The sequence below is a fragment of the Patiria miniata genome, unplaced genomic scaffold (genome assembly GCF_015706575.1).
Source record: "Patiria miniata isolate m_02_andy unplaced genomic scaffold, ASM1570657v1 HiC_scaffold_26, whole genome shotgun sequence".
In the NCBI taxonomy this organism is placed as follows: domain Eukaryota; kingdom Metazoa; phylum Echinodermata; class Asteroidea; order Valvatida; family Asterinidae; genus Patiria; species Patiria miniata.
Window position 1 is genome coordinate 8885041 of NW_024037065.1, and position 25866 is coordinate 8910906.

A 25866-nucleotide genomic window follows, 5' to 3' on the forward strand; every position below is an offset into this window, starting at 1 on the left:
GTTCCACAGTTGGGCTGGCCCGACTATAGTTGGGAGTCGAGGGGTCCAGCTGCGAATGCCCTATGGATGTTAGTCCGAGCATTTGGACATGGTCGGGTGATCGCCCTACCATGTCCAAATGTTAAAAAAGCGATCCGTAGAGTCCTAGTTACTCGGACTAAATGGATGTGCAGACGTTTAGTTTTTTTCGCTGGACAATACCTGACTTTATAATAAATCACCATGGAGATTCCTCCATGGAAACTGATAGAGGACTACACAGTAAACTCCCAGAACAAGGAAACACGTTTAAACTCAGTTTAGCACACGCCACGCGGCAACCATGGGATGGGGATCGAATAGAAATGAGCTTTTACACCCCCCCTTCCCAATAAACCGAAGAGGTCTCCCAATGTCAGATTTTTTTCTCCGTTATTTGTTTGTTAATAATATATTTTTCTCATCGTTGTTAATTATCTAAGCCACAATTGGATACGAATACTTTGTACATGTATTAATTCAATCGACCTGTTTTGATTTTTGCTGCTGATCGATCTGCAGCAAAAATCAAGATCGTTTCTATTTTTCTTCTGTAATTTATAATACATATTTCTGGTGGGGCCCATCTATAATTGGGCCATTCCAATCTTTGAATTGTGTGGTCCTAACTATAGTTTACGTTACTGTGTAACTAGCATCAATCATCATGGCCTACAGCTCATACGTCTGACTTTACTTGGGACAATTGAAATTAGCTATGGGTGGGACCCATTTATAGTTGGGCCACTCCAATCTTTTTATTTTGCGGTCCCAACTATAGTTTACATTAATGTACAACTATAAAACATTCCCTACAGCTCTGATACACGTCTGACTTTACTTGGAACTAATGAAATTAGCTATTGGTGGGGCCCATCTATAGTTGGGCCATGGCAATCTTTTTATTTTGCGGTCCCTTAATAGTTTACGTTGCTGTACAACTATAAATCATTCCCTACAGCTCCGATACACATCGTACTAGGGACCAATGACATTAGCTATGGGTGGGGCCTATCTACAGTTGGGCAACTCCAATCTTTTTATTTTGCGGTTCCAACTATAGTTTACATTGATGTACGACTATAAAACATTCCCTACATCATGTCCGACTTTACTTGGGACCAATGAAATTAGCTTTGGGCGGGGCCCATCTATAGTTGGGCCATGGCAATCTTTGAATTTTGCGGCCCTAACTATAGTTCACTGGCTGTACAGCTACCAAACATTAACAGCTCTGATATATACACGTCTGACTTTATTTGGGACCCGTATTGCCAATCTTTGAATTTTGCAGAAAAAAAAATGTTGCTGGACTATATAACCCAGCTGGACAACTCATCCAACTAGGCAGTACCACGTAGCCGGCCGGCCCTATGCGGCACGCATGCACGACGAATACATGGTGCCAGCGCCGCGGAACAGATGCTGTATCGAGCGTCCGGCCAACTCCAGTCCTAATTATAGTTGGGACAGTCCTAACTATAGTTGGGACCGATGCGATAGTTGGGGCGTAACAAAGTCACAATCTTGGTATGCTGTGGGTGTTTTGCTTGGAAAAGAGTGACGTGAAGACCTTGGGGTGTAATGTGGAACACCTGTTGTGAGAGTGGTAGTAGGGTGCTCATATGTACGGACAGTACCAATTTCGGTCTTTAGGCATACTGTCTTCCAGATAACGCACGTAAGTGCGGCGCCCGGTTTTCCATTTTTAGTTTAGATTTCCTAAGATTTTGGGGTTAGTTGCTACATTTCCTCACATTATGGGGTTAATTGGCAATATAATTGGCAATATTGTTTTTTGAGTGCTAATTCTCATCTGGTTTTAATTTTTTTAGGATAATTTTATGTCTTTTAACTTGTAATGAAACTTTTTAAACGGGGGTGCATTTTTCTCGTGTTTTGTTTTATTTGCTTGAATGTTGTTTGTTTTTGTGTGTTAATTCTTATCTGGTTTTTGTTTTATTAAGCTAATTTAATGTCTTCTTACTTGCTATGAAACTTTTTAACTTTGTAATGTTTAATGTAGACATCCATAATAATCGCCCTCTTCCTTTTGTTTGATTATTATTATTAATGGATATCTACTGTACTGTACTGTACTGTACTGTACTGTACTGTACTGTACTGTACTGTACTGTACTGTACTGTACTGTACTGTACTGTACTGTACTGTACTGTACTGTACTGTACTGTACTGTACTGTACTGTACTGTACTGTACTGTACTGTACTGTACTGTACTGTACTGTACTGTACTGTACTGTACTGTACTGTACTGTACTGTACTGTACTACTTGGAAACTATATACAATAAGTTTAGTGGGTGAATTTCGTATGCACCTGACGATTTCTTAAGTAGTTAAATCCTGTTAACTATTGCAGCTGTATTTAATCTTTGCATATCTCATGTTTTTAATAATAATCTATTTAATGGATATCTACTGTACTGTACTGTACTGTACTGTACTGTACTGTACTGTACTGTACTGTACTGTACTGCACTGTACTGTACTGTACTACTTGGAAACTATATACAATAAGTTTAGTGGGTGAATTTCGTATGCACCTAACGATTTCTTAAGTAGTTAAATCCTGTTAACTACTGCAGCTGTATTTAATCTTTGCATATCTCATGTTTTTAGTAATGATCTATTTAATGGATATCTACTGTACTGTACTGTACTGTACTGTACTGTACTGTACTACTTGGAAACTATATACAATAAGTTTAGTGGGTGAATTTCGTATGCACCTAACGATTTCTTAAGTAGTTAAATCCTGTTAACTATTGCAGCTGAATTTAATCTTTGCATATCTCATGGTTTTAATAATGATCTATTTAATGGATATCTACTGTACTGTACTACTTGGAAACTATATACAATAAGTTTAGTGGGTGAATTTCGTATGCACCTAACGATTTCTTAAGTAGTTAAATCCTGTTAATTATTGCAGCTGTATTTCATCTTTGCATATCTCATGTTTTTAATAATGATCTATTTAATGGATATCTACCTCAGCGTTATGAAGAAAAGTTGTCCCCTTAAGAGATTCATTTACAGGAATTGTTAATTTCACTTTAATGTCTCCACAATTTATAAGTAAACTTAACAGTCTTTTTATTTTTACGGGTGTTAAAGTTGGTTTCTACGTGCTTTTTCAAAATTTCTAATTCCATTTTCGAACGCAGTTTGAAGGAATATATAATGCCCTGTAACAAATCCATTTGCTTGGTTGCATTTGCAGGCCTTTATATAGTTTTAAAAAGTAGTTTTACACAGCGCGCTCAAGTTCAGAAAGTTTTGAGATTCCTCTCAGAGGATTGCAAAACTCGTAATTCTCCAAGTCTATAGCACAAATGAGTATAACGTTCACACATGCACTTTATTATTATAGTCTGCACACGGCTCATGGGCGGATCCATTGTGGTGTCGGACAAATCAACAGAATACTTAAACTACAGAAACAGATTTTGCGAATAAGTAACTCTGCTTGGTACCTGGAACATAGAAATCCTCTTTTTTGTAATTATAAAACTCTTAAAGTAACTAATATTTATTCTCTCCAGCTTGGAACCTTCACGCACCATCTAAATCATAACAAATTACCTAAATCCATCTATTCTATGTTTACCAAAAAATAAAGAAGTGCACCAGAATTTCACCAGATAGTGTAGCAAATATATCATCAGTCCTTTGCTCGTACCACTCTCGCCCAAAATGCAGTCAAGCATGAGGGTCCCAAGCTGTGGAACTCCCTAGATGTTTCTTTTAAAAAAAATTATGGAATCTTCCATTTTTTAAAAAAAAATATGACGCCATACTACTAACTAGCCAGGGTATTTAAACTCTATTTAGTCCACTCATTTACATATTCTCACAAGGTTACAAGACTTACTGTCCTTAGTTTACTATCTTATGGTATGTGTATTTAGTGTTAATGTAATTGTTGATTAATATTTATGGGGATCCCTACTCGATAAGCAGTTGCATCTTTGGGACCCCCATCTACATTTACTTTGCTTTTCGTATAATTATACATGTATTGCGTAGACACCAATTAATGTGGAAAATATACAATGAATGAATGAATGAATGAATGAATGAATGAATGAATGAATGAATGAGTGAATGAATGAATGGGGGGGGCAACGGGGGCCATGTCCCCCCCCCCCCCCCAAAAAAAATGAACCCAATATTTTTTTTTAAGTGACGTCGCAAAAATGGCAGGCATTGCGTACACCACAATCTTTTCCGGTTCCTCATACAAATTTGGTTAAAGTGGTCAGAAATTGCCTCAGATCCCACCACAGAGCATCTAGAATCCAAAAAAGTTTCGGGGCCCGCATCGCCGTAACTTTTCGACCCACTTTTTGGGGGGCCCAAATTTTTTTGCTGTATGCCCCCCCCCCCCAAAAAAAAACCAATTGTGTTCTTGATCTGCCCTTGACACAGCTCACACAACATAGTAATGGGGAGGGGGCCGACGATCACGTACCTTCGGAGTCCCATGATGGCCACTCCCCAATGTGTGAATATAATTGACATGGAGTAAAACCATAATGCAGATAAAGGATGCTGCTATGGAAAGGTACTGGGAAAATATAATGATAAGGTATATATTCTGAAACAAGCCATGGGAAAAACCTCATGTGGTACATGGGGTTAATTCCATGGGAAAAATCCCATGTAATACCTGGGGTTAATTCCATGGGAAAAGTCCCATGTGGTACATGGGGTCCAAAACCCCATGTACCACCATGGGAAATCGCCATGGCGATCCCATGGGAAAACGCCATGGCGATCCCATGGGAAATCGTCATGGCGATCGCTATGGGAATCGCTATGGGACATTTTTGTAAGGGAGCAAAATGACTTCATGTTTAACATTGTTGAGGAAGTCCTAGAATTGTTAATTTGTTTAATGTTTAGCAAACCAGCCTTTTCTTTATATTTTTGTTTTACTTCGTTTTGTGTAAATATTCTCATTTACCAATTGGCGGGTGCCACCAAGATTTCGGCGCGAACCATAGATGATTGTGTTTAATATATTTCATTTACTGTAATCTGTGTTTAATTCTTTAAGTTAGTTATTATACATTGTTATATTATTCTTTATCGAAGACTCATCCACATCACTTCGCCATCGCTCTTCACAGAATAAATCGGCAAACACAAGATCTTTGTCGCCGCTTGCCTCTTTCCTATTTCGGCCCAATTTCTACCTGGGCTACATATATACATTTTGTGGTGTATAAAAACACACATACACAGTAATAAAAAAAAATATACCATTCATCGATACATTTTTAAATATTGCCTCATTAACCCACAATTCTGGAATTTTGCAACATTTCTGTCACATGCACGTACTCAGGGTTATGCTTAAGAATTTCGCATCGAGTAAGGGCTTGTATGATAATAATTAAAAATCCAGGAACAGCAATACAAATTGGCAAAGACAAGCCCAATCTATGTTCACAGAAACACTTTTATTTTGTTGGAATTTATTAGTAATACACTGCTCCTGCATTGAATGAGTGCTTTCAAATAGACAAAAAGTTAACGCAAGTTGCGGTATTAAAGGGCCTATGACGTTCTTTATCTACTCCCCACTAAGTGTGGACTGTTCGCCTGTACCGTTCGGTGTTGTTTTCGTCATTCGAATCCCCGTTCTGACGTCCATTCAACACGAGAACGGTGTTTCCAATGGCTGCTGAGTTTATCCACCATAATGGTTACCATATGGTTGCAGACCAGTAAATCGGTCCGAAATTGCCTAAGCCGGCCAAATCACGATTTGTATGCCCTCAAAATCTTCAGTATTTGAGCATGCTGTGGGCCATGAACTTGAGGGTTTGTAAAAAAATATGGGTGGAAGCCGTGCACAGGACTGTGAACTTGTAGTTCCGTTCAATTTGGATGAAATTGGGGCCCTTAAAGCGCTCTATTTTGCAATGGAGTGTAGGCATCTTTTTCAAAATGGCGATGGGCTTCGGACTACTTTCAGGGGTGATCATCTTCGGATGGAAATTTCTCCTAAAAGTCATCAGTTGACCCCCGAAAATTGAAAAGAAAATGAAAGATGATGAAATATAAGCTTTAATTTGATGTGTGTCTCGAACACCTTGGAGAGTTGTGAGTATTTTCCCCGAATTTCTGAAGTGGGAGCATTTACCATTGGGGTCTATGGAAGTTTATTTACTGGTCTGTAACCATATGGTCGAAGCAATTATGTCACCCTATCAGAAAGGGCTCATCTCAAACTTCATCTCCTGACTGTTTTAAATTCTCGTTCAGTGGCATATCTGGCGGGAGAGGTCCCTGGGCACGCCGAGGCAGAGGTAACTCTACCCAAAAAATTTCCAAGTTGAGAAGTGGGGGATATAATAGCCAGGACACCAAAACATACGGAGCCGACTGAACGGCTAGTGTCATACGCGGGAAACTGTATACTATACGCGTGATATATAATCTGTATATGAATTAGCTGTGCAGCGGTATTCTGGTAGTATATGCGAAATATTAGCTAATCAACAGGAATTTGGTATTGTAGTGTAAGCTTATTGGGCCCCTGTCCTCCATATCTAGCAAAACGCAGGAAAAGGGGACACACACACACACACCCACCCACGCTCACCCACCCACCCACCCACACTTGTTTCACATGACTAGTGTGGACTTTCCATTGCTTTCGTGTAGTTAAGAAAAACCAGTGAAAAAACTCATTTTTCTCAAACTGTGAAAACTCTTTCAACCCAATTTGTTTTCTATGATTCCCTTTAGTGTTTCTCTTCATTCTGCTACAGATAAACCTAACCCAAAAATGCCTCTAAACCTGTTTTCCAGAAATGGGGAAACACTGTGTGGACGTGGGGTAAGTCCACACAACGTCGGTGCTACCTACATTATGTGGACGTCTTTTGTTCGGAAGTCCACACTGCGTATGTAAGACAAACTCACCCACCCACACATACGCCACACACACACACACACACCCAGACTCAGGGAGCGCTATCTGCATGGCTGTGCGCTTTGATCGGTTTACATGGGGTCCTTTTGACTGCAAAGGATTTGAATACGATAAACGATTCCATTACATAGTCCATATTTCACACTACTGACTGTACTACCACGCAACAACTCCAAATACTTATCAGGGCTTCGTAAGCCTCAAAGGTTTGCCCTATCTACAACGTTGATTGTGTTCTTTCGATTTTAGATCACAATAATTATTTTAAATTTCAAGTGCGTCCTGACCGTGAACTTGTAAAGTTTTTAGCAAACCTTCTAGACTACGCTTACAGTATCGCATCACAGGAATCCAGTGAGGTATTAGATCGGATCGGAGCAATATGGCGGAGAAACGAAAGGTCAAAGGTGAGTGGTTGCTGGACATACGTTCACACAGGCTATCTGCTGCTTGGACCCAAATTCGCCAACATAAAAAAAAATGGAATTCACATGAATTTTCAAGTTACACGCAAACTACACACTGTCTATAAAAAAATGTGGGTAAAACCATAATTATTGCATGGTAAAACTATGAAGAAAGGAACCATTATGTTTACATGCAGTGGCGTATCAAGGAGGGGTGGGGCGCCGGGGGAGGGACCGTCCGGGGGGGGGGGCGTCTGAGGGGGGCACATGCTTCCCACGAATTTCCAGTGCCCCCAGGTGCCCCTCCCCCACCTGACCATAAACTGGCATCGGGTCGGGTTGACAGCAGCTACCCGGATTGACACCAAATTGACATTCTAATCAGAGCTGCAATCATCCGAACGATCCGATCCAACAAACTCTATAGGGAAAAGCGACCCGAACGAAACCCGAACTGGCTCGAACCGGACCATTGCCTTATAATGACGGCACCAAGCCAACAAAAAAAAGAAAAGAAAAGAAAGAAACACTCACAAAACTTATAATGCTTGTAACTAGCTGTGCCCAGCAGCAGTAGGCCTACGATCGTAACCCGTTTTTCATTTTAAGGTTTAATGGAACGCCTGCGCGATGGTGAGACGGTCATCTGCGCGGAGGGATATCTCTTCGTGTTCGAGCGACGCGGCTATTTGACAGCCGGCTCATTTGTGCCGGAAGTAGTTCTGGAACATCCGGAATTAGTCCGGCAACAGTATGAGGAATTCGTCCACGCCGGAAGTGACGTCGTGCTGGCGTTTACGGTAAGTTAATTTTGAAATCAAACTAAACTAACTTTAAAATAACACCAGAACAGTTTCAGTTTTTGTACATGTGTCTTGAAGTCGTGACAACCGCCCAATTCTATACATTTCAGTATTACGCACATCGTGAAAAGATGGCACTGATTGGTCGAGAGGACGATCTGGAGCGAATCAACAAGCACGCTCTGCGCATGGCACGTGAGGTGGCTGACCAAACTGGTACTCTGATGGCTGGTAACATCAGCAACACCAACATCTTTGTGGACACTGTGCCCAATTACCGAGAGAAAATCAGGCAGATTTTCAAAGTAGGTATTCGTCATATTTTTTTTCAAGCAAACATTCCTTTCACAATAAGTTCATTGACTGTGTGCATTTGGTTGCAAATTGTTCACTTCTGTACGCAGACATAGTTACGATGTACACGTGCATTGTTCAATGGTGATTTATCTGTTAGAGGTATAGGCCTAATAGGTCACGTTTTTGAGCCCATGGAACGAATAATGAAGATTCACTTGCTTGTTTACTTTTGTTCGTTATTTTTGCTTCTGGAAATGAAACCAAAGACTCCTCAAAAATGTTCCACTACAGTACAAGCCTGAAGAACCCATAAAAAGAAGACAATGAGATAAATTACAGTGGTTTTTTGAGGTGGGAGGAAAACCTTTGTAGATTTAACACTTTACAAAGAGATTGGTACAACATTGCTGGGCAATGTTATTTTCAAAGCATTGGTATAGTTACTCCATTCGTTAAATCGGGTACAAATTGACCAATTTCATGTGTTGGGGAAGAACCTTTGGTTTGTTGGGATTATGCATACCTGAACTTTTAGTACATTCATTGTTACCAAATTAAAATTACAAAAAAGTACCCTGTAAGATGGCCGTTGTACGCATAAGGTCTATTACGCAATTTGATTATTTTGTGTTTCTTTTTCTTTTTCTCTGTATAGTTGCTATATACTCTGGAAATTACGCGCGCGCGATGTCTCGACGCGCGTCTAGTTTCACACACTAGCCCATATTAGTGAATCACACGTGACCGCGTTTCAGCCAACCAGGATAAAGAACAAGCAGGAGATGTGTTTTAAAAACGAAAATAGCCTCACAATGTTCATTTATTACGTTTACTGCACGTTAAGTCAATCAATAAAAAAATCGGTAATTATGACTACTGTTTTCTAAATTTTAACGGGACAGAGTTCAAGCGACTTAGAGGGTGTAACAAATTATGTTCTGAGTACTACAACTTCCAAAATACCGTTCATTGAAGTAGTTTGGTACTTTGACTTATATCTGAAAATTAAATTTGCAACAATTTATTGTTTCGCAATAGCAATGTTACAGCGTCAGCGCTATGCAGTCTGTGAATGAGTTCACATGAAGTTGAAGCTTCGCTAGTCAGCATCATGGCACCAACCATCATGTGTATGGTAGTAACTAGAAACAACTCAGCATCCTGGGTTAGTCGGTGGACATGGATCCTCACATCTGTGGTTGTACAGAAAGATGCTGTCGTAGCCAGGGAACGCGATCTCCCAGCAGCAGAGCGGGGCCACATACTGCCACGTGCGATCGCCGCACACGCTGGGGTCGTACGTTGCGTACACGTAGATCGGACTACCTGGAGGCGCGTTCCTCCGCACGCTCGCACAGGCCACCCGGCCCGCCGTGTTGGTGAACCTAGACCCGCCCATCCAGTCATGGGCCTTATTCAGGCAGTCGTTGGGGCAGTTTCGAAGGACCCGTCTGCAGCCCACGCTCAGCCAGTGGTGGTAGCTCGGGTTATGTAGGTCCTGCAAGACCGATAAACCATTGGCGCTTTCCCCTGCTCTTAGCTCGGTTGTGCTCCATCGAAGATCGCAATAACAGCTGCGTCAAAGAAAAACAAAACATACAAAGCTCAGTGGTAATGTAATGATTCGAACTGGATACTAACTTGTTAGTAGTTTTCCCCTTTAAATGACGGAAGTCGGAGGCAGGGGCGTTAATCCGGGAAGGGGGGGGGTATACATCCCCGGCCAGTTTTTGACCAGGAGGGGGGGGGGTGGGGATGGGCAATTGGATCTCCCACCCCTCACACTTTTTCGTGTTGAGAAAAAAATGCGGATTTTGAGGGGTTTTTTTTAAACTTCCCATCAACCAGAATGTCATCAATCGAAAAATGAGATGTTTCTAATTAAATGCGCCGTTTTAATGTGTTGATGTTTAAGGCGCGTACGCACATGTATACATTTCTTAAAGATGTATGTGCTGTATTATGAACAACGCCCCTAGTGTAATGGTGTTGTCCACGCCCCCCCCCTCCCTCCCCCTTTGAATGAATATCCACGGCTGGCATTTTGGGGGATTTTGGTCGCCCCTATCCCCCCAAAACCCTCAAAAATAGCCCTCAGGGTGGAACCTGCGATGACCTCGGTAAGGCCATAAGGATTGATTATGTTTCCTATTCAACCGCTGTTTATAAGACATGAAAAGGTCCACCTCATAAAACCACCTTCCATCGACTGGCTATGGCCCTGATGATTTGTATTTTTCAGATGCTTTCAGGTTAAAAATGAAGGAATTATTACAAAGCAAAATTAATCCACTATGACACATAGTTTCAGAACAGAGGTTCGATTTGTTTTTGTAAACCATATGCGGAGGAATTGGAGGTTGGTGGCCTGAACTTTATCAACTGATCACCCAACGGTAAAAGTTGGGGAAAGTCCCTTCGATACGACTGATGTCGTGCCAAAAACCGTCCGGTGCCAAATAGTGTCCGCTAACTAGCATAATGCGATCTGATTGGTCGTGCGTCCATGACGTCACATTGTTTACGGAAGCTTGCAAATAGTGTCCAACGGTAAAAGTTGGGGAAAGTCCCTTCGATACGACTGATGACCTCGAAGTGCAAGGGCCAATGACGGGGAAAGCAGCGGGGGAGAATTGTCTTCGAATGATTGATGGTTAAAACGCACGCAAAGATGTAAATGTTCGTGTTATGCTTATGATTATGATTTATCTTGTCGTTGGAGACATTGATAGGTGTCGGCGATGCGTGCTTCGATCAAGCTTCTTAAAAAGTTGCAGGGTTTCAGACCTTTTAAAGCGCAACCCTCACACAGACTAGTCTATGCAATAGACCATGGACATTTGAGCAGATTCGCTGATTAATTGTACAAGACAACCGCATCTTGACCTCTAGATTTTGACCAAACAGAAATAACGTTGGTTATAATGCTACACGGAACAGTACTATACTACACACACTACGGCGTTACTTTAGGCCTATTCGTACGTACTGCATGTGTTTCAAACAGGTGAACTGACACGGAAAAAAAACACATTTTGCACAAATATAATGTTTACACTATTAGGGAAACTTAGTCAAATAGTTATCACAGATAACAAGGAAAACGTTAAAACAGATTGTAAAATGTAAATTCAGGTGAAAAGAGATCTTATCTATACGACGCCTTGACATCTCGACAAGGCACGCAATAGGATGCACGCTAAGCGCGGACACTATTTGCAAGCTTCCGTAAACAATGTGACGTCATGGACGCATGACCAATCAGATCGCATTATGCTAATTAGCGGACACTATTTGGCACCGGACGGTTTTTGGCACGACACCTGTCTTAATCATCAATCATTCGAAGAAAATTCTCCCCCGCTGCTTTCCCCGTCATTGGCCCATGAACTTCGAGGTCATCGGTCGTATCGAAGGGACTTTCCCCAACTTTTACCGGACGGTTTTTGGCACGACACCGGGCTTCGAGGTGAGCCAGTTGGAATCCTAGTTGCAATCCTATAAATACGGCACACCGGTTGTGGAGCTGGCACAGAACGGCCAAGAAAGTTAAGGGAAGCGACTTCAACTGCCGAACAGACGATTTCAAGTTGAGAGAAGCCGACACTTTATAGTTGCAATAATTCGACAAGATGAATGCCTGTCATGTCATCTTTGTTGTCGCCATTTCGGCCATCATGATCCTCGGTGCAAATGCAGACCGTAAACAGTAAGTTCCGATTAAAGACTTGATTTAAAGCAAAGCAAAACAAAACAAATCTCCTGTTTCTGGTACACGCGCACATCGCCGTGGAACTTTTTTTCAATGTAAGATGATGTCTCAAAATAGGTTGACGGGAATCCTGCTGCCGCACAATTTCAACGTATTTTTAGATGAGGTTACGTTCGAGTATAGGCTAAATTTATGTGGCCCCTCTGGGCTGCCATATATTTTGCACTAAATTTAGTCGGGCACCATTTTGCAGCCGGTATTGTAAATGTTTTAATTCAACCTCGTCCCCAGTGCTTACTTTATTTCCAACCGCGTTTCCAATAGTAAACCCTGGATAGGAAACTTTCTTCCTGTATCCTGATTGGATACCGCAATTGGCTAGTAATGGATATTTATCGTGTACTTGGTGCTATTATTCACAACGTGCAGTACGTGTTTTCGCGATCATTTGTCCACGCCTTCTCGAAAATACTAATTTCCTTTCCAATTTGCTCATATTAATATGAACTATGATACTGCATGTTGTCTCGATAAGATCGTAACAGTTTGATTTCAAAAATCGTGTTTTCGTAACTCACGCCGTGCTCGCGCTGCTACGAATTGACTCTGTTTTTACCCCAGACACCGCATACAAAAACAAACGCTAATGTGTAACTCATATCCAGGCACCAGACTGTTCCTCATTTGCATACATGTGCACAAATCTTGCACATGCAAATGATCCAATACCAGGGAGAGAGAGCAGGTAGTGGTGGGCGCGTACTGCTCGACACCCTGGGAATGAGGTTGGTTTTAATTGTGCCAGACTGAGGGAGCGATGGTCGTGTATATCTGGAACCTGTAAACGCTTTAAAGAGGCGCAATATGTAAGGGAGCAGACTAATAACCAGCCTGACAGCACATGCACGATGTCGATGTCGCTGTTTGGTCTGACGTTACCGTTTTCTCTGATTTTTGTCTTGACTTTCCAAATTTCCCAAAGAATGTTCGTGTCGGTCGAGATTGTTATGGGTGCAAAATTCTCAAGCATTATGGCCTTACCGAGGTCATCGCAGGTTCCACCCTGAGGGCTATTTTTGAGAGTTTTGGGGGGATAGGGGCGACCAAAATCCCCCAAAATGCCAGCCGTGGATATTCATTCAAAGGGGGAGGGAGGGGGGGGGGCGTGGACAACACCATTACACTAGGGGCGTTGTTCATAATACAGCACATACATCTTTAACAAATGTATACATGTGCGTACGCGCCTTAAACATCAACACTGTACATTAAAACGGCGCATTTAATTAGAAACATCTCATTTTTCGATTGATGACATTCTGGTTGATGGGAAGTTTAAAAAAAAAAACCTGAAAATCCGCATTTTTTTCTCAACACGAAAAAGTGCGAGGGGTGGGAGATCCAATTGCCCATCCCCCCCCCGGTCAAAAACTGGCCGGGGATGTATACCCCCCCCCCTTCCCGGATTAACGCCCCTGCCTCCGACTTCCGTCATTTAAAGGGGAAAACTACTAACAAGTTAGTATGCAGTTCGAATCATTACATTACCACTGAGCTTTGTATGTTTTGTTTTTCTTTGACGCAGCTGTTCTTGCGATCTTCGATGGAGCACAACCGAGCTAAGTGCAGGGGAAAGCGCCAATGGTTTATCGGTCTTGGAGAACCTACCTGACCCGAGCTACCACCACTGGCTCGTCGTGGGCTGCCAGGCGGTCCATCGAAACTGCCCCGACGACTGCCTGGATGAGGCCCATGACTGGATGGGCGGGTCTGGGTTCACCAACACGGCGGGCCGGGTGGCCTGTGCGAGCGTGCGGAGGAACGCGCCTCCAGGCAGTCCGATCTACGTGTACGCAACGTACGACCCCAGCGTGTGCGGCGATCGCACGTGGCAGTATGTGGCCCCGCTCTGCTGCTGGGAGATCGCGTTCAGTGGCTACGACAACATCTTTCTGTACAACCACAGATGTGCAGAGTCGAGTAAACCAAGACTGAATCAGTCGAGCTAATTAGCTTCAACTTCATGCGAACTCTTTCCAACAGACTGTATATTATGCCTTACTCGTGAACGAAGGATGACGCTGTCGCGCGCTGTAACATTGCTATGGCTAAAAGATCATTGTTCAAACTTTAGTTTCCAGATTTAGATAAAGTTACTAAACTACTCCAATAAACGGCATTTTGAGGTTGTAGTATTCACAAAATAACATTGGTCACCCCCCTAAGTCGCTCAAATTTCTGTCATGTTAAAATTCAGAAAAGTGTAGTTTTAAAAACACCACTTTACCCTTTTGTAATAATTTCATTTTCAATTTTTAAACCCTAACTTAACGTGCAGTTGTCAGTAAACGGACATTTTGAGGCTATTCTTTCGTTTCATATTGGCCAGTGCTACAGCTTAGATTTTGCACCAGTGAAGGATGCTCGCACGTCCTTGCTATAAATAAATGCTTTGCCTAAGCATCTATAGGCCAGTCTAAAAATCATCTCTCGTTTCTATGTTTTCCATTTAATGCTTATGAGTGGTAATTTCTTGGTGGAGTTAAATTATGAAAGATGAGTTTATAAAGGGTCTCTCACATCGCTAATATCTATACACATTATTTTAGAGACTTTAGTCCACTAGCTTTTCAACAATGTAAAAAAATCTTTCCTATCAGGCAAATCTTTATTGAGTTATGGCCAATTGAAAACAAGCAGGGGTGGATCCAGATTTTTTTGCGGGGAGGGGGGGGGGGGTAGATGGGTGGGTTCATCAGCAAAAAAAAGTCTGAAATGTCTGAAATGTCAGGGTTTTTTTCTCCGGACACTTGATCTCTGTAAATCAATGGGTGGGGTGGGGGCTCGTACCATATATATTTTCAATGGGGGCGCTGTTCAAATCCGACAATTATTAACACGACAGTCGAACCTCGTTAATAAGAGCACTGTTAATACAAGGTTCCTGTTATAACAAGGAAAATTGCTAGTCCCAACTCATGTTTTCTTTGTTTTCGACTCCTGATAATACAAGGTTCTTGTTATAACAAGGGAATTTGTAAAGTCCCAAGGACCTGTTATTAACGAGAGTCGACTGTATATTACAGAATAGTCTACAAATAGCCCCTAACCAAGCTGGCTCTGTCCGTATCTTTTATACCCAGGCGAAAATTTATACAGTATAATTTTGTTGAATGTCAGAGCGGGGGGGGGGGAGGATTCGCATTTTTCTTCATGAATTTCTATGAAAACAATGCATTTTTGACAGAGCTGGGGTGGGGTTGAGCCCCAAACTCCCCCCCCCCCCTCCGATCCGGGCCTGACAAGTACCGCATATGGTACCAATGTACTAGTACACATTTTTTCGTCTGCTCATTAATTTTTTTTCTGACCAATGAGAGACGGCCACGAGGGTACGTTTCGCTATGTCTTGTAGGTGAGATATCGTCTTCCCGAGGTAAAATTTCATCACGGGTCGGTGATATCTTTTAGGTGAGATGTTGTCTTCTCGAGAAAAAAAAGATATATTTTCGGGTCGGTGATATCTTGTAGGTGATATATTCTCTTCCCGAGAAAGAAAATATTTCTCGGGTTGAAGATATCTTGTGTGTGAGATGTTATCTTCCCGAGAAAAAAAAGTATCTCGCGTAGATTATGTCTTTGTAATTTAGATATCGTCTTCCCGAGATAATATTTCATCACGGGTTGGTGATATCTTTTAAGTGAGATATCGTCTTCTCGAGAAAACAAATATTTCTCGGGTTGACTATATCTTTTGGGTGAGGTGTTATCTTCTCGAGAATAAAATATTTCTCGGGTAGATGATGTCTTATAATTTAGATATCGTTTTCCCGAGATAATATTTCATCACGGGCTGGTGATATCTTTTGGGTGAGATGTTATCTTCTCGAGAAAACAAATATTTCTCGGGTTGATGATATCTTGAAGGATATCGTCTTCCAGAGATGGTTTTTCACTGGTTGGCGATATCTTCATTTTCCCCGAGACCTAATCAGTTAATTTATAAATTAAAAACAGACGATAGATGTCAACTTTCTGAGATTAAAAAAAATGATCTTGTCAAATCGTAACTAAAATACGGAGCTCTGTAAAATATGATTATTGTAAAGAATAAGTATATTTTACTGACTAAAAATCGTAAAAACAGCTTTTCCTATAACTCATTAACTAAAAAAAAAATGTAAATTTTAATCACAAGTTTTAAATCTTAAATTTAGAAAAATCCGATAAGGGTTTCCTGTTTTATAGGAAAATCAATGAAAAAGAGTAAGGCAAAGCTATATGTAGCCAAATAAAAATATACATTATGAAAGTGGATAGAGAACAAGTGATAATTGAATAATACTTATAAATAAGTAAAATTTGGATGATAGAGTATTAGGAGCTTAAGCTTGCCGCAAAAAGCCATGCAAAAGCAGCTTGCAAGACGATTAGGAACTTTGGGAATTGGGGAGGGAACGAAATATATTAAAGAGGTTGTGGAATGCACAGTCCTGTTTATTACGTCACGATTTACTGTGTTTTGTTTGCTGCCCGCAACGACGACTTTTACACAGTTGCACGTTCGGGTCGAAACTGGACCTGAAAAACAGCTCTCAAAAGTACCTTTTGTACTTATTTCATGACAGAAACAATAGTCGTTTTTATTTCATCACACCTTAGGCTACATATACCCGAAAAATGACGGAAATGTCTTCGAGCATTCCACAACCTCTTTAAAATGTTTTACCAACGTTTTGATCCTGACAATGCCTTGTGCATTGACAATAACAACACAAGTTGGAATGTGAAAATAGAAGAATCAACGAAGCAGACGGACCCATGGAGATGTCAACATATCAACGGAAATTAATTTTAATCGACTTAATAATATCAATTTAATAATGGCATTGCCTTGAGCTTTGCCGCGTCAAAGCCATATTAATTTGCTGATTATTTTTGTGCAAAAAGACAAAGGAATAACCTTTTAGAAGTAATGGTGTAAAGTAGTTCATTAAGCATTCCTTTGAAAATTTCGCGAAATTGTTGTGTTGGTCAGTGTCCATTGGAATACCGCCCTCTATAGGTTAAAGTATACTATTGAGATAGGTGACACCTTGTTGGTTACTACTATTGAGAAACACGACACCCTTGATGGGTGCTACTATTGAGAAAGGCGACACCCTTGATGGGTGCCACTATTGAGAAAGACGATACTCTTGATGGGTGCAACCGCGAACACCCTTGATGGGTGCTACTATTGATAAAGACAACACCCTTGATGGGTGCTACATCGCCAACAATTCAACAGAATTATTAATGTATAAAGTTGTAAAACCAGTAACATAATTGTGTTTTAACACCCTTGATGGGTGCTGCTATTGAGAAACACGACGGCCTTGATGGGTGCTACTATTGAGAAAAACGACAAAGTTGAAGGGTGCTACCCCTAGAACGACGTCACCCTTGAAGGGTGCTACTAGTAAGAAACACGACACCCTTGATGGGTGCTAAAATTGAGAAAGACTACACCCTTGATGGGCGATACTATTGAGAGAACGACACCCTTGATGGGTGCTACTATTGAGAAAGACTACACCCTTGATGGGTGCTACCGAGAAAGACGACACCCTTGATGGGTGATACTTTTGAGAAAGACCACACCCTTGATGGGTGCAACCGAGAAAGACAACACCCTTGATGGGTGCTACTATTGAGAAAGTCAACACCCTTGATGGGTGCTACCGAAACAGTTGACACCCTTGATGGGTGCTACCGAGACAGTCAACACCCTTGATGGGTGCTACATCGCCAACAAATTAATTCAATGTAGAATTATAAATGTATACTGTCTATCAATGTATAATGTTTATAAATGTATAATGGATAATGTTTTGTAATAAGACAAAGGGGTCAAACATTATATTTATATTTCTCCAAGGAGCCTCAATCTCTGATTTTAAATTTATTTCTTCTTCTTCTTCTCTCTTAAAAAAGGTTTGTTATAGTCATGTGGAACATTTTTCTTTTACAAATATGTGGTTTGGAGGATTTTTTTTCAAGGGAAAATAAAGTCCGATAACCTGACTTGCAACTCAACGTACTTCGAAATACGCACATGTGTACGGAAAAACATATCGCCACGTGTGGCACTATCAGAGCGCCATTTTGTTCTATTAATCACCTGATGAGTTGACCTCGAGAGACACAAAAGGTTACCGATAAAGTTCATGTCTATATTTGGACCATTCAATTTCAAACGCATTACTTTTTCTCGCATTCTGATCGTTTGATCGAGCCCTACTCATCATGAGTATGAATTCCTTTGGGGAATCGGGCCGGTTTTTATGTGCCTCTACGCGAAAAAAATCATTAAAAACGGGACCCTTTTCACATCTGTCGCCACCACTTCATTACTCGACATAGTACACCTTAGATCTCACTACAGTGTGACCCTAACAATATACTCTTTCAGAAAATGAAAGAAAACTGAATAAAACACTCAGGTTCACTCGCGCATTCTTATGTTAAACACTGCATTTTTAGTCAAAAAAATCTCCCTGTTTTGTGTGTAAACCGCGCGTTCAGCCAAGAACTAGCCCATTAACATCACCACAACGTTAAATAGCGCCACCTTGGAGCTTAGATCTCTTGAGTCATTTGTCTTCGTCTCGTCAGCTTTCCAACAGTATAACCCTTATTGCATTGGGATTGGTTGAGATTTAGGCTCGAGTGTGTTCATTTACATAATGCTCTTGGCTCCGCGCCTAGGGTCTGTATATTGTACATGTGCTAGGCAGCGATAGTGTACATGTACATGTACACCCACACACACACGCGCCTCCCCCCTCCCCCCCCCCCCCCCCCCCCCCCCCCCCCACACACACACACACACCGGAATTCCAACTCAAGAAGAAACTCAGCTTTATTGGCAGCAAAAAACTCTGTGGCCAACTTGCAACACTGCCACCAGTATGCTGCTGATTCCCAGCATACAAAACACGCAGTCTGAACAAATGTATATACAATCATGGAGCTATATCTAGTAACATTTTTACCCAACCGTATAATCTTTAGACAAGCTTGAAGTTGAACCGAGCTTATGCTTTTATCTTGTGCACATCATGCATAGCGACCTTGTCACAAGATGTGATAGATTTATTAATCAAGTAGTGATCATTGTTTTTATTCAAGTAATTAATTATTGGATTATCACTTATACATTTATTTTTAGCACAAGTTAATTTAATTCTCCCCCATCCAGAATTGAAGCTACCCAGAATGTACAGCACAGTTAAATCTTTCTTATGTTAATGCAGTATGCAAATTAATGATTTGGTTGAGTGATTTTGTTAGCACTTAGATGCCATGTGCATTCCCCAGGGCACTGCTATTTTAGCCTTCACTGTGTGCAGTCACCTTATATTCCTTTGGGAGTATATACAGTGGTACTGTGTGTACCAGGGCGCGGCCCATGTTTTAAAAGCCAGTTTTGTCAGTAAACTGTAAGTATTTCTTTCATTGTAAATTTATTAATCATTAGTCAGTTTGGCAAGTAAAGAGTTTACAAAATGGTGTGAGGAGGTTTTTTGGAGAAAACATTCATTCCAAGAACTGAATTTTGAAGCAGATCTTAAGGATTGAAAATTGGAGTTCCCTTTATATTTGTGATTTAGTGTTCTGTTGAAATACAGGGATGTAGTAAAATATAGTTATGAGAGTATGGCGATTTTAGGGGAATTTTCATTTCGCAAAAATGTAACTGGAGTTGTGGTTGAGGATATAGCGCATGTAAATTTTATTTAATTGGTTGCAAATTTTTGGAATCTTATAGTTGTAGTGTCATGGTGTATTATGTTTAATCTTTCTTTAAAGGGCTTTTCCCTGTGTGGGACTACGGGGGTTTGCCTGTCCTTAGTGGACTACGAGCCCATTGATCCTGTGTGGACTGGGGGTAAACACTACGCACCCGACTATGTGAGTTCTGTGTGAACTACCACCGCATGTGCACGTCTAATGGTCCTGTGTGAAAGCCGACTGTGCCGTGTCATCGGGTATGTACACAGTTTCTGTGTGAAATTGCAGTATGTAACCCCGTAACTCCTTCCATCGGCGAGGTGACCTATCCGACAAGGGAAGTACGCACCTCGATCCATCGTCCTAAATGGAGACGCCGGACGTCCATGAGTAGGCCCATCTATAGACCCTTACCTGAGCTCAGTGGTGGAGACAGATCGCGTGAGTTTCACAGTGTCTTACTCACGGGGTAGACCTACCTCAGGAGGAACACCCTACCAGACATTACAGCCGACAACGTCGGGAGTTCAGCTCTCCTAGAACTGTCCGCTCGTCCCCAGGGATCAAGATTAATTGCGTTGATTAGATAATTATTGTGGTGGTGGGTAAGTTGTAATATTAATTGAATAATTGAATAATATTAGTATTAAGTTCTGATCGTACAACTTTGCAGTCCTGTGTTTTATTTTCTGTTCTGCTGTTTTATCAATTCTGTCCTCTGTCACGTCCACAAGGGAAAAACGGACCCATTGTGTGACAGACCTGAATGAAACTTTGCAATGAACAATATGTCGTCATCAAGCTCAGTGCTGTGAAACAGCCGTTCCTCATACAACTGTTAATACACAAAGCAGTACAATTGGGTGCAACCACGGCAGCAGTCTTAAGCTTTGAAATGGACATTGCACAACCTTTACGGTCTACAGTGTCGAGGTACTGATTGTACGTAGTTTTTAGCTCGTGTGCGTAAAACTACTTCGCTATTTTTCAATAATGGAGTGTGTAAGGATTGGATTTTTGTGGTGTTTAAAACGAATGTGTCTTTCAATACTTTCTTCTTTTCAGAAATAAAACCCCAGCAGCAGATATGAACGCCTTGAAGAATGACCACCCGACCTTGGCCAACCTACAGAGTGTCTTGGAAGAAGAGGGAATCGAATTCGTCCGCTTTGAGTTTGGCGACATGAACGGCATATCTCGTTGTAAAGTCGTGCCGTCTCGACATGCTCCGGAGAAGTCCAAGCGAGGTGTCAACATGCCAGTGGGTCATCTGAGCATGGACACGGCGTGTAACTTTGTTTCCGGTACCGGGTACACCCGCGACATCGGCTGGGGCGACGGGGTTTACTTCCCCGACCTAAGCACCTTTCGTTCGGTGCCTTGGCTTCCAAACACCGCCCTAGTGTTGATGGAGCCGACTTTCCTCGGCAAGCCCGTACCGTCCTACCCACGTTACATCGCCAGACGACAGCTGGATCGTCTTCAGGAGTTGGGCTACAGTCTGCTGTCGGCGCACGAGCACGAGTTCTACGTCATCGATGCCGAGTCCAAGAAGCCACTACACCAGGGAAACCTAAGGTCCTCTTTAAGCATCTTCGCAGACACTGATCTGATGTACGCCTTCTCGCGAAGTTTGACCGGGATCGGCGTGAACGTGGAAGCTTTGGACACCGAAATTTCCCCCGGTCAAGTTGAGATAACCTACAAACCGGCGTTTGGAATCCGCGCGGCTGACAACGTGCATCTGTACCGCGCAACTATTAAGGAGGTAGCGCAGAAACGGGGCTACATCGCCTCGTTCATGTCTAAACCGTGGGCGGATCGGAGCGGAAACTCCGCCCATTTTTGTCACTCCCTCTGGGATGCTGCAGGGAAGAAAGGCGTCATGTATGACCCCAGGGATGAGCTGAAAATATCCGAAGTGGCACGGCACTGGATCGCCGGTATCCTCGCCACGCTCCAGCAATCAGTCTTCTCATGGCGCCAACTCCCAACTGCCCGAAACGATTCAAACCTCTCAGCTTCGCGCCAACCAACGCCACGTGGGGGATTGATAACCGGACCTGCGCCTTGCGTCTGAAGATACAAGGTGAGGCGGGAACCTACTTGGAGAATCGCATGGGAGCCAGTGCCAGCAATCCTTATCTGACGCTAGCCGCCACAGTGGCCGCTGGAATCGACGGCATCTCCAAGAAGCTGCCACTCCCAGCCCGAGTTACCGGCGAAGCGTTCGTGCAGGCCGACGTACCTCCTGGTACCCGGGACCTCCCCGGTACCCTCCAGGGCGCTCTGGAAGCCTTCGAAGCAGACAGCGTCATCACCGAGGCTTTTGGGAAGGAGTTCTGCCGAGCATTTCTCGCCATCAAGCGGTACGAGATGGAGAAGGAGAGGGAAGCACAAGCAAATGGAGACACCGACTGGGAATATCGCAACTACTTTGAGATGAACTAACCTGTCTGTCAGATATCTTACTGCACAGTAATAAGCCATTTCGCTCGAGCATACGCGCCAACTCGCCTCGATGACCATTTTTGGGGAAAACAAACATAGTGTAACATATAGAATTTGGATATAGTCTTTGGGACGTTTGACTATACTCAGATGTTAGGATACGAAAGCTGTGGCTAAGGGCGGGATGAACGATGACTACGAAGAATACAAAGACGCACTGGTATGAGCTCAGCATTATGGACAAACTATTTTATTCTCAAGAATTCAATTAAAAACCTGGTCACAGATGAAGACTGGCCAGGGCTGAATCGGCTTATGGCTATGCCTCTGGTTTCCCAGGGAGAAAAAGGAGAACTCAATGAAAGTGGGGAAATGTGGACATTTTATACAATTTCTGAGGGGCAACTTTAGGTGAAAATAGGACATGATGTCATATAAGGAAGACATAACTTATATGACATCATTTCTGAGTAAAGGTAGACTGACCATGGACTGACGTAATGGTCAGTCTGGGGGAGCACCCTCATGAGGTCATTTTCCCTGTACAAGGGTGAAATTGTTACGCCCCAACTATGGTATTGGTCCCAACTATAGTTGGAATTGTCCCAACTATAGTTAGGACGGTCCCAACTGTAGTTCCACAGTTGGGCTGGCCCAACTATAGTTGGGAGTCGAGGGGTCCAGCTGCGAATGCCCTATGGATGTTAGTCCGAGCATTTGGACATGGTCGGGTGATCGCCCTACCATGTCCAAATGTTAAAAAAGCGATCCGTAGAGTCCTAGTTACTCGGACTAAATGGATGTGCAGACGTTTAGTTTTTTTCGCTGGACAATACCTGACTTTATAATAAATCACCATGGAGATTCCTCCATGGAAACTGATAGAGGACTACACAGTAAACTCCCAGAACAAGGAAACACGTTTAAACTCAGTTTAGCACACGCCACGCGGCAACCATGGGATGGGGATCGAATAGAAATGAGCTTTTACACCCCCCCCTTCCCAATAAACCGAAGAGGTCTCCCAATGTCAGATTTTTTCTCCGTTATTTGTTTGTTAATAATATATTTTTCTCATCGTTGTTAATTATCTAAGCCACAATTGGATACGAATGCTTTGTACATGTATTAATTCAATCGACCTGTTTTGATTTTTGCTGCTGATCGATCTGCAGCAAAAATCAAGATCGTTTCTATTTTTCTTCTGTAATTTATAATACATATTTCTGGTGGGGCCCATCTATAATTGGGCCATTCCAATCTTTGAATTGTGTGGTCCTAACTATAGTTTACGTTACTGTGTAACTAGCATCAATCATCATGGCCTACAGCTCATACGTCTGACTTTACTTGGGACAATTGAAATTAGCTATGGGTGGGGCCCATTTATAGTTGGGCCACTCCAATCTTGTTATTTTGCGGTCCCAACTATAGTTTACATTAATGTACAGCTATAAAACATTCCCTACAGCTCTGATACACGTCTGACTTTACTTGGAACTAATGAAATTAGCTATTGGTGGGGCCCATCTATAGTTGGGCCATGGCAATCTTTTTATTTTGCGGTCCCCTAATAGTTTACGTTGCTGTACGACTATAAAACATTCCCTACAGCTCCGATACACATCGGACTTTACTCGGGACCAATGACATTAGCTATGGGTGGGGCCTATCTACAGTTGGGCCACTCCAATCTTTTTATTTTGCGGTTCCAACTATAGTTTACATTGATGTACGACTATAAAACATTCCCTACATCATGTCCGACTTTACTTGGGACCAATGAAATTAGCTTTGGGCGGGGCCCATCTATAGTTGGGCCATGGCAATCTTTGAATTGTGCATTTTTCTCGTGTTTTGTTTTATTTGCTTGAATGTTGTTTGTTTTCGTGTGTTAATTCTTATCTGGTTTTTGTTTTATTAAGCTAATTTAATGTCTTCTTACTTGCTATGAAACTTTTTAACTTTGTAATGTTTAATGTAGACATCCATAATAATCGCCCTCTTCCTTTTGTTTGATTATTGTTATTAATGGATATCTACTGTACTGTACTGTACTGTACTGTACTGTACTGTACTGTACTGTACTGTACTGTACTGTACTGTACTGTACTGTACTGTACTGTACTGTACTGTACTGTACTGTACTGTACTGTACTGTACTGTACTGTACTGTACTGTACTGTACTGTACTGTACTGTACTGTACTGTACTGTACTGTACTGTACTGTACTGTACTGTACTGTACTGTACTGTACTGTACTGTACTGTACTGTACTACTTGGAAACTATATACAATAAGTTTAGTGGGTGAATTTCGTATGCACCTAACGATTTCTTACGTAGTTAAATCCTGTTAACTATTGCAGCTGTATTTAATCTTTGCATATCTCATGTTTTTAATAATGATCTATTTAATGGATATCTACTGTACTGTACTGTACTGTACTGTACTACTTGGAAACTATATACAATAAGTTTAGTGGGTGAATTTCGTATGCACCTAACGATTTCTTAAGTAGTTAAATCCTGTTAACTATTGCAGCTGTATTTAATCTTTGCATATCTCATGTTTTTAATAATGATCTATTTAATGGATATCTACTGTACTGTACTGTACTGTACTGTACTGTACTACTTGGAAACTATATACAATAAGTTTAGTGGGTGAATTTCGTATGCACCTAACGATTTCTTAAGTAGTTAAATCCTGTTAATTATTGCAGCTGTATTTAATCTTTGCATATCTCATGTTTTTAATAATGATCTATTTAATGGATATCTACCTCAGCGTTATGAAGAAAAGTTGTCTCCTTAAGAGATTCATTTACAGGAATTGTTAATTTCACTTTAATTATCAATGTATTATTGTTAATTCTACATTAATGTCTTCACAATTTATAAGTAAACTTAACAGTCTTTTTATTTTTACGAGTGTTAAAGTTGGTTTCTACGTGCTTTTTCAAAATTTCTAATTCCATTTTCGAACGCAGTTTGAAGGAATATATAATGCCCTGTAACAAATCCATTTGCTTGGTTGCATTTGCAGGCCTTTATATAGTTTTAAAAAGTAGTTTTACACAGCGCGCTCAAGTTCAGAAAGTTTTGAGATTCCTCTCAGAGGATTGCAAAACCCGTAATTCTCCAAGTCCAGCACAAATGAGTATAACGTTCACACATGCACTTTATTATGATGCACACGGCTCATGGGCGGATCCATTGTGGTGTCGGACAAATCAACAGAATACTTAAACTACAGAAACAGATTTTGCGAATAAGTAACTCTGCTTCGTACCTGGAACATAGAAATCCTCTTTTTGTAATTATAAAACACTTAAAGTAACTGATATTTATTCTCTCCAGCTTGGAACCCTCACGCACCATCTAAATCCAAACAACTTACCTAAATCCATCTATTCTATGTTTACAAA

At 41.6% G+C, this 25866-nt stretch overlaps 3 protein-coding genes and 1 pseudogene across 3 annotated transcripts; 3 read left to right on the plus strand and 1 right to left on the minus strand.

Moving 5' to 3' along the window:
* Positions 1-7303: 7303 nt before the first annotated feature.
* On the plus strand, positions 7304-9582 carry LOC119733934 (betaine--homocysteine S-methyltransferase 1-like). Its single transcript, XM_038207294.1, has 4 exons — positions 7304-7396; positions 8006-8196; positions 8310-8504; positions 9535-9582. The coding sequence occupies exons 1-4, from the start codon at positions 7372-7374 to the stop codon at positions 9580-9582; spliced, it is 459 nt and encodes a 152-aa protein (XP_038063222.1). The 5' UTR covers positions 7304-7371.
* On the minus strand, positions 9284-10075 carry LOC119733935 (the record flags this gene model as incomplete). The annotated part of the gene is made up of 1 exon (XM_038207295.1): positions 9284-10075. A coding segment is annotated over one exon (426 nt), but the record flags the coding sequence as incomplete, so codon positions are not given.
* A 1805-nt stretch (positions 10076-11880) lies between these two features.
* LOC119734046 lies at positions 11881-14555 on the plus strand. Its single transcript, XM_038207421.1, has 2 exons — positions 11881-12205; positions 13794-14555. Exons 1-2 carry the CDS (start codon positions 12129-12131, stop codon positions 14215-14217), a joined length of 501 nt encoding a protein of 166 aa, XP_038063349.1. The 5' UTR covers positions 11881-12128; the 3' UTR covers positions 14218-14555.
* A 6018-nt stretch (positions 14556-20573) lies between these two features.
* On the plus strand, positions 20574-22669 carry LOC119733612 (annotated as a pseudogene).
* The last annotated feature ends 3197 nt before the right edge of the window (positions 22670-25866 follow it).

Coding starts and splice junctions, on each gene's coding strand:
- LOC119733934 (XM_038207294.1), top strand. CDS start 7,372: ATGGCGGAGAAACGAAAGGTCAAAG. Junction 8,197..8,309: donor ACGTCGTGCTGGCGTTTACG/GTAAGTTAATTT, acceptor TATACATTTCAG/TATTACGCACATCGTGAAAA. Junction 8,505..9,534: donor AAATCAGGCAGATTTTCAAA/GTAGGTATTCGT, acceptor GTTTCGCAATAG/CAATGTTACAGCGTCAGCGC.
- LOC119734046 (XM_038207421.1), top strand. CDS start 12,129: ATGAATGCCTGTCATGTCATCTTTGTTGTCGCCATTTCGGCCATCATG. Junction 12,206..13,793: donor GCAAATGCAGACCGTAAACA/GTAAGTTCCGAT, acceptor TCTTTGACGCAG/CTGTTCTTGCGATCTTCGAT.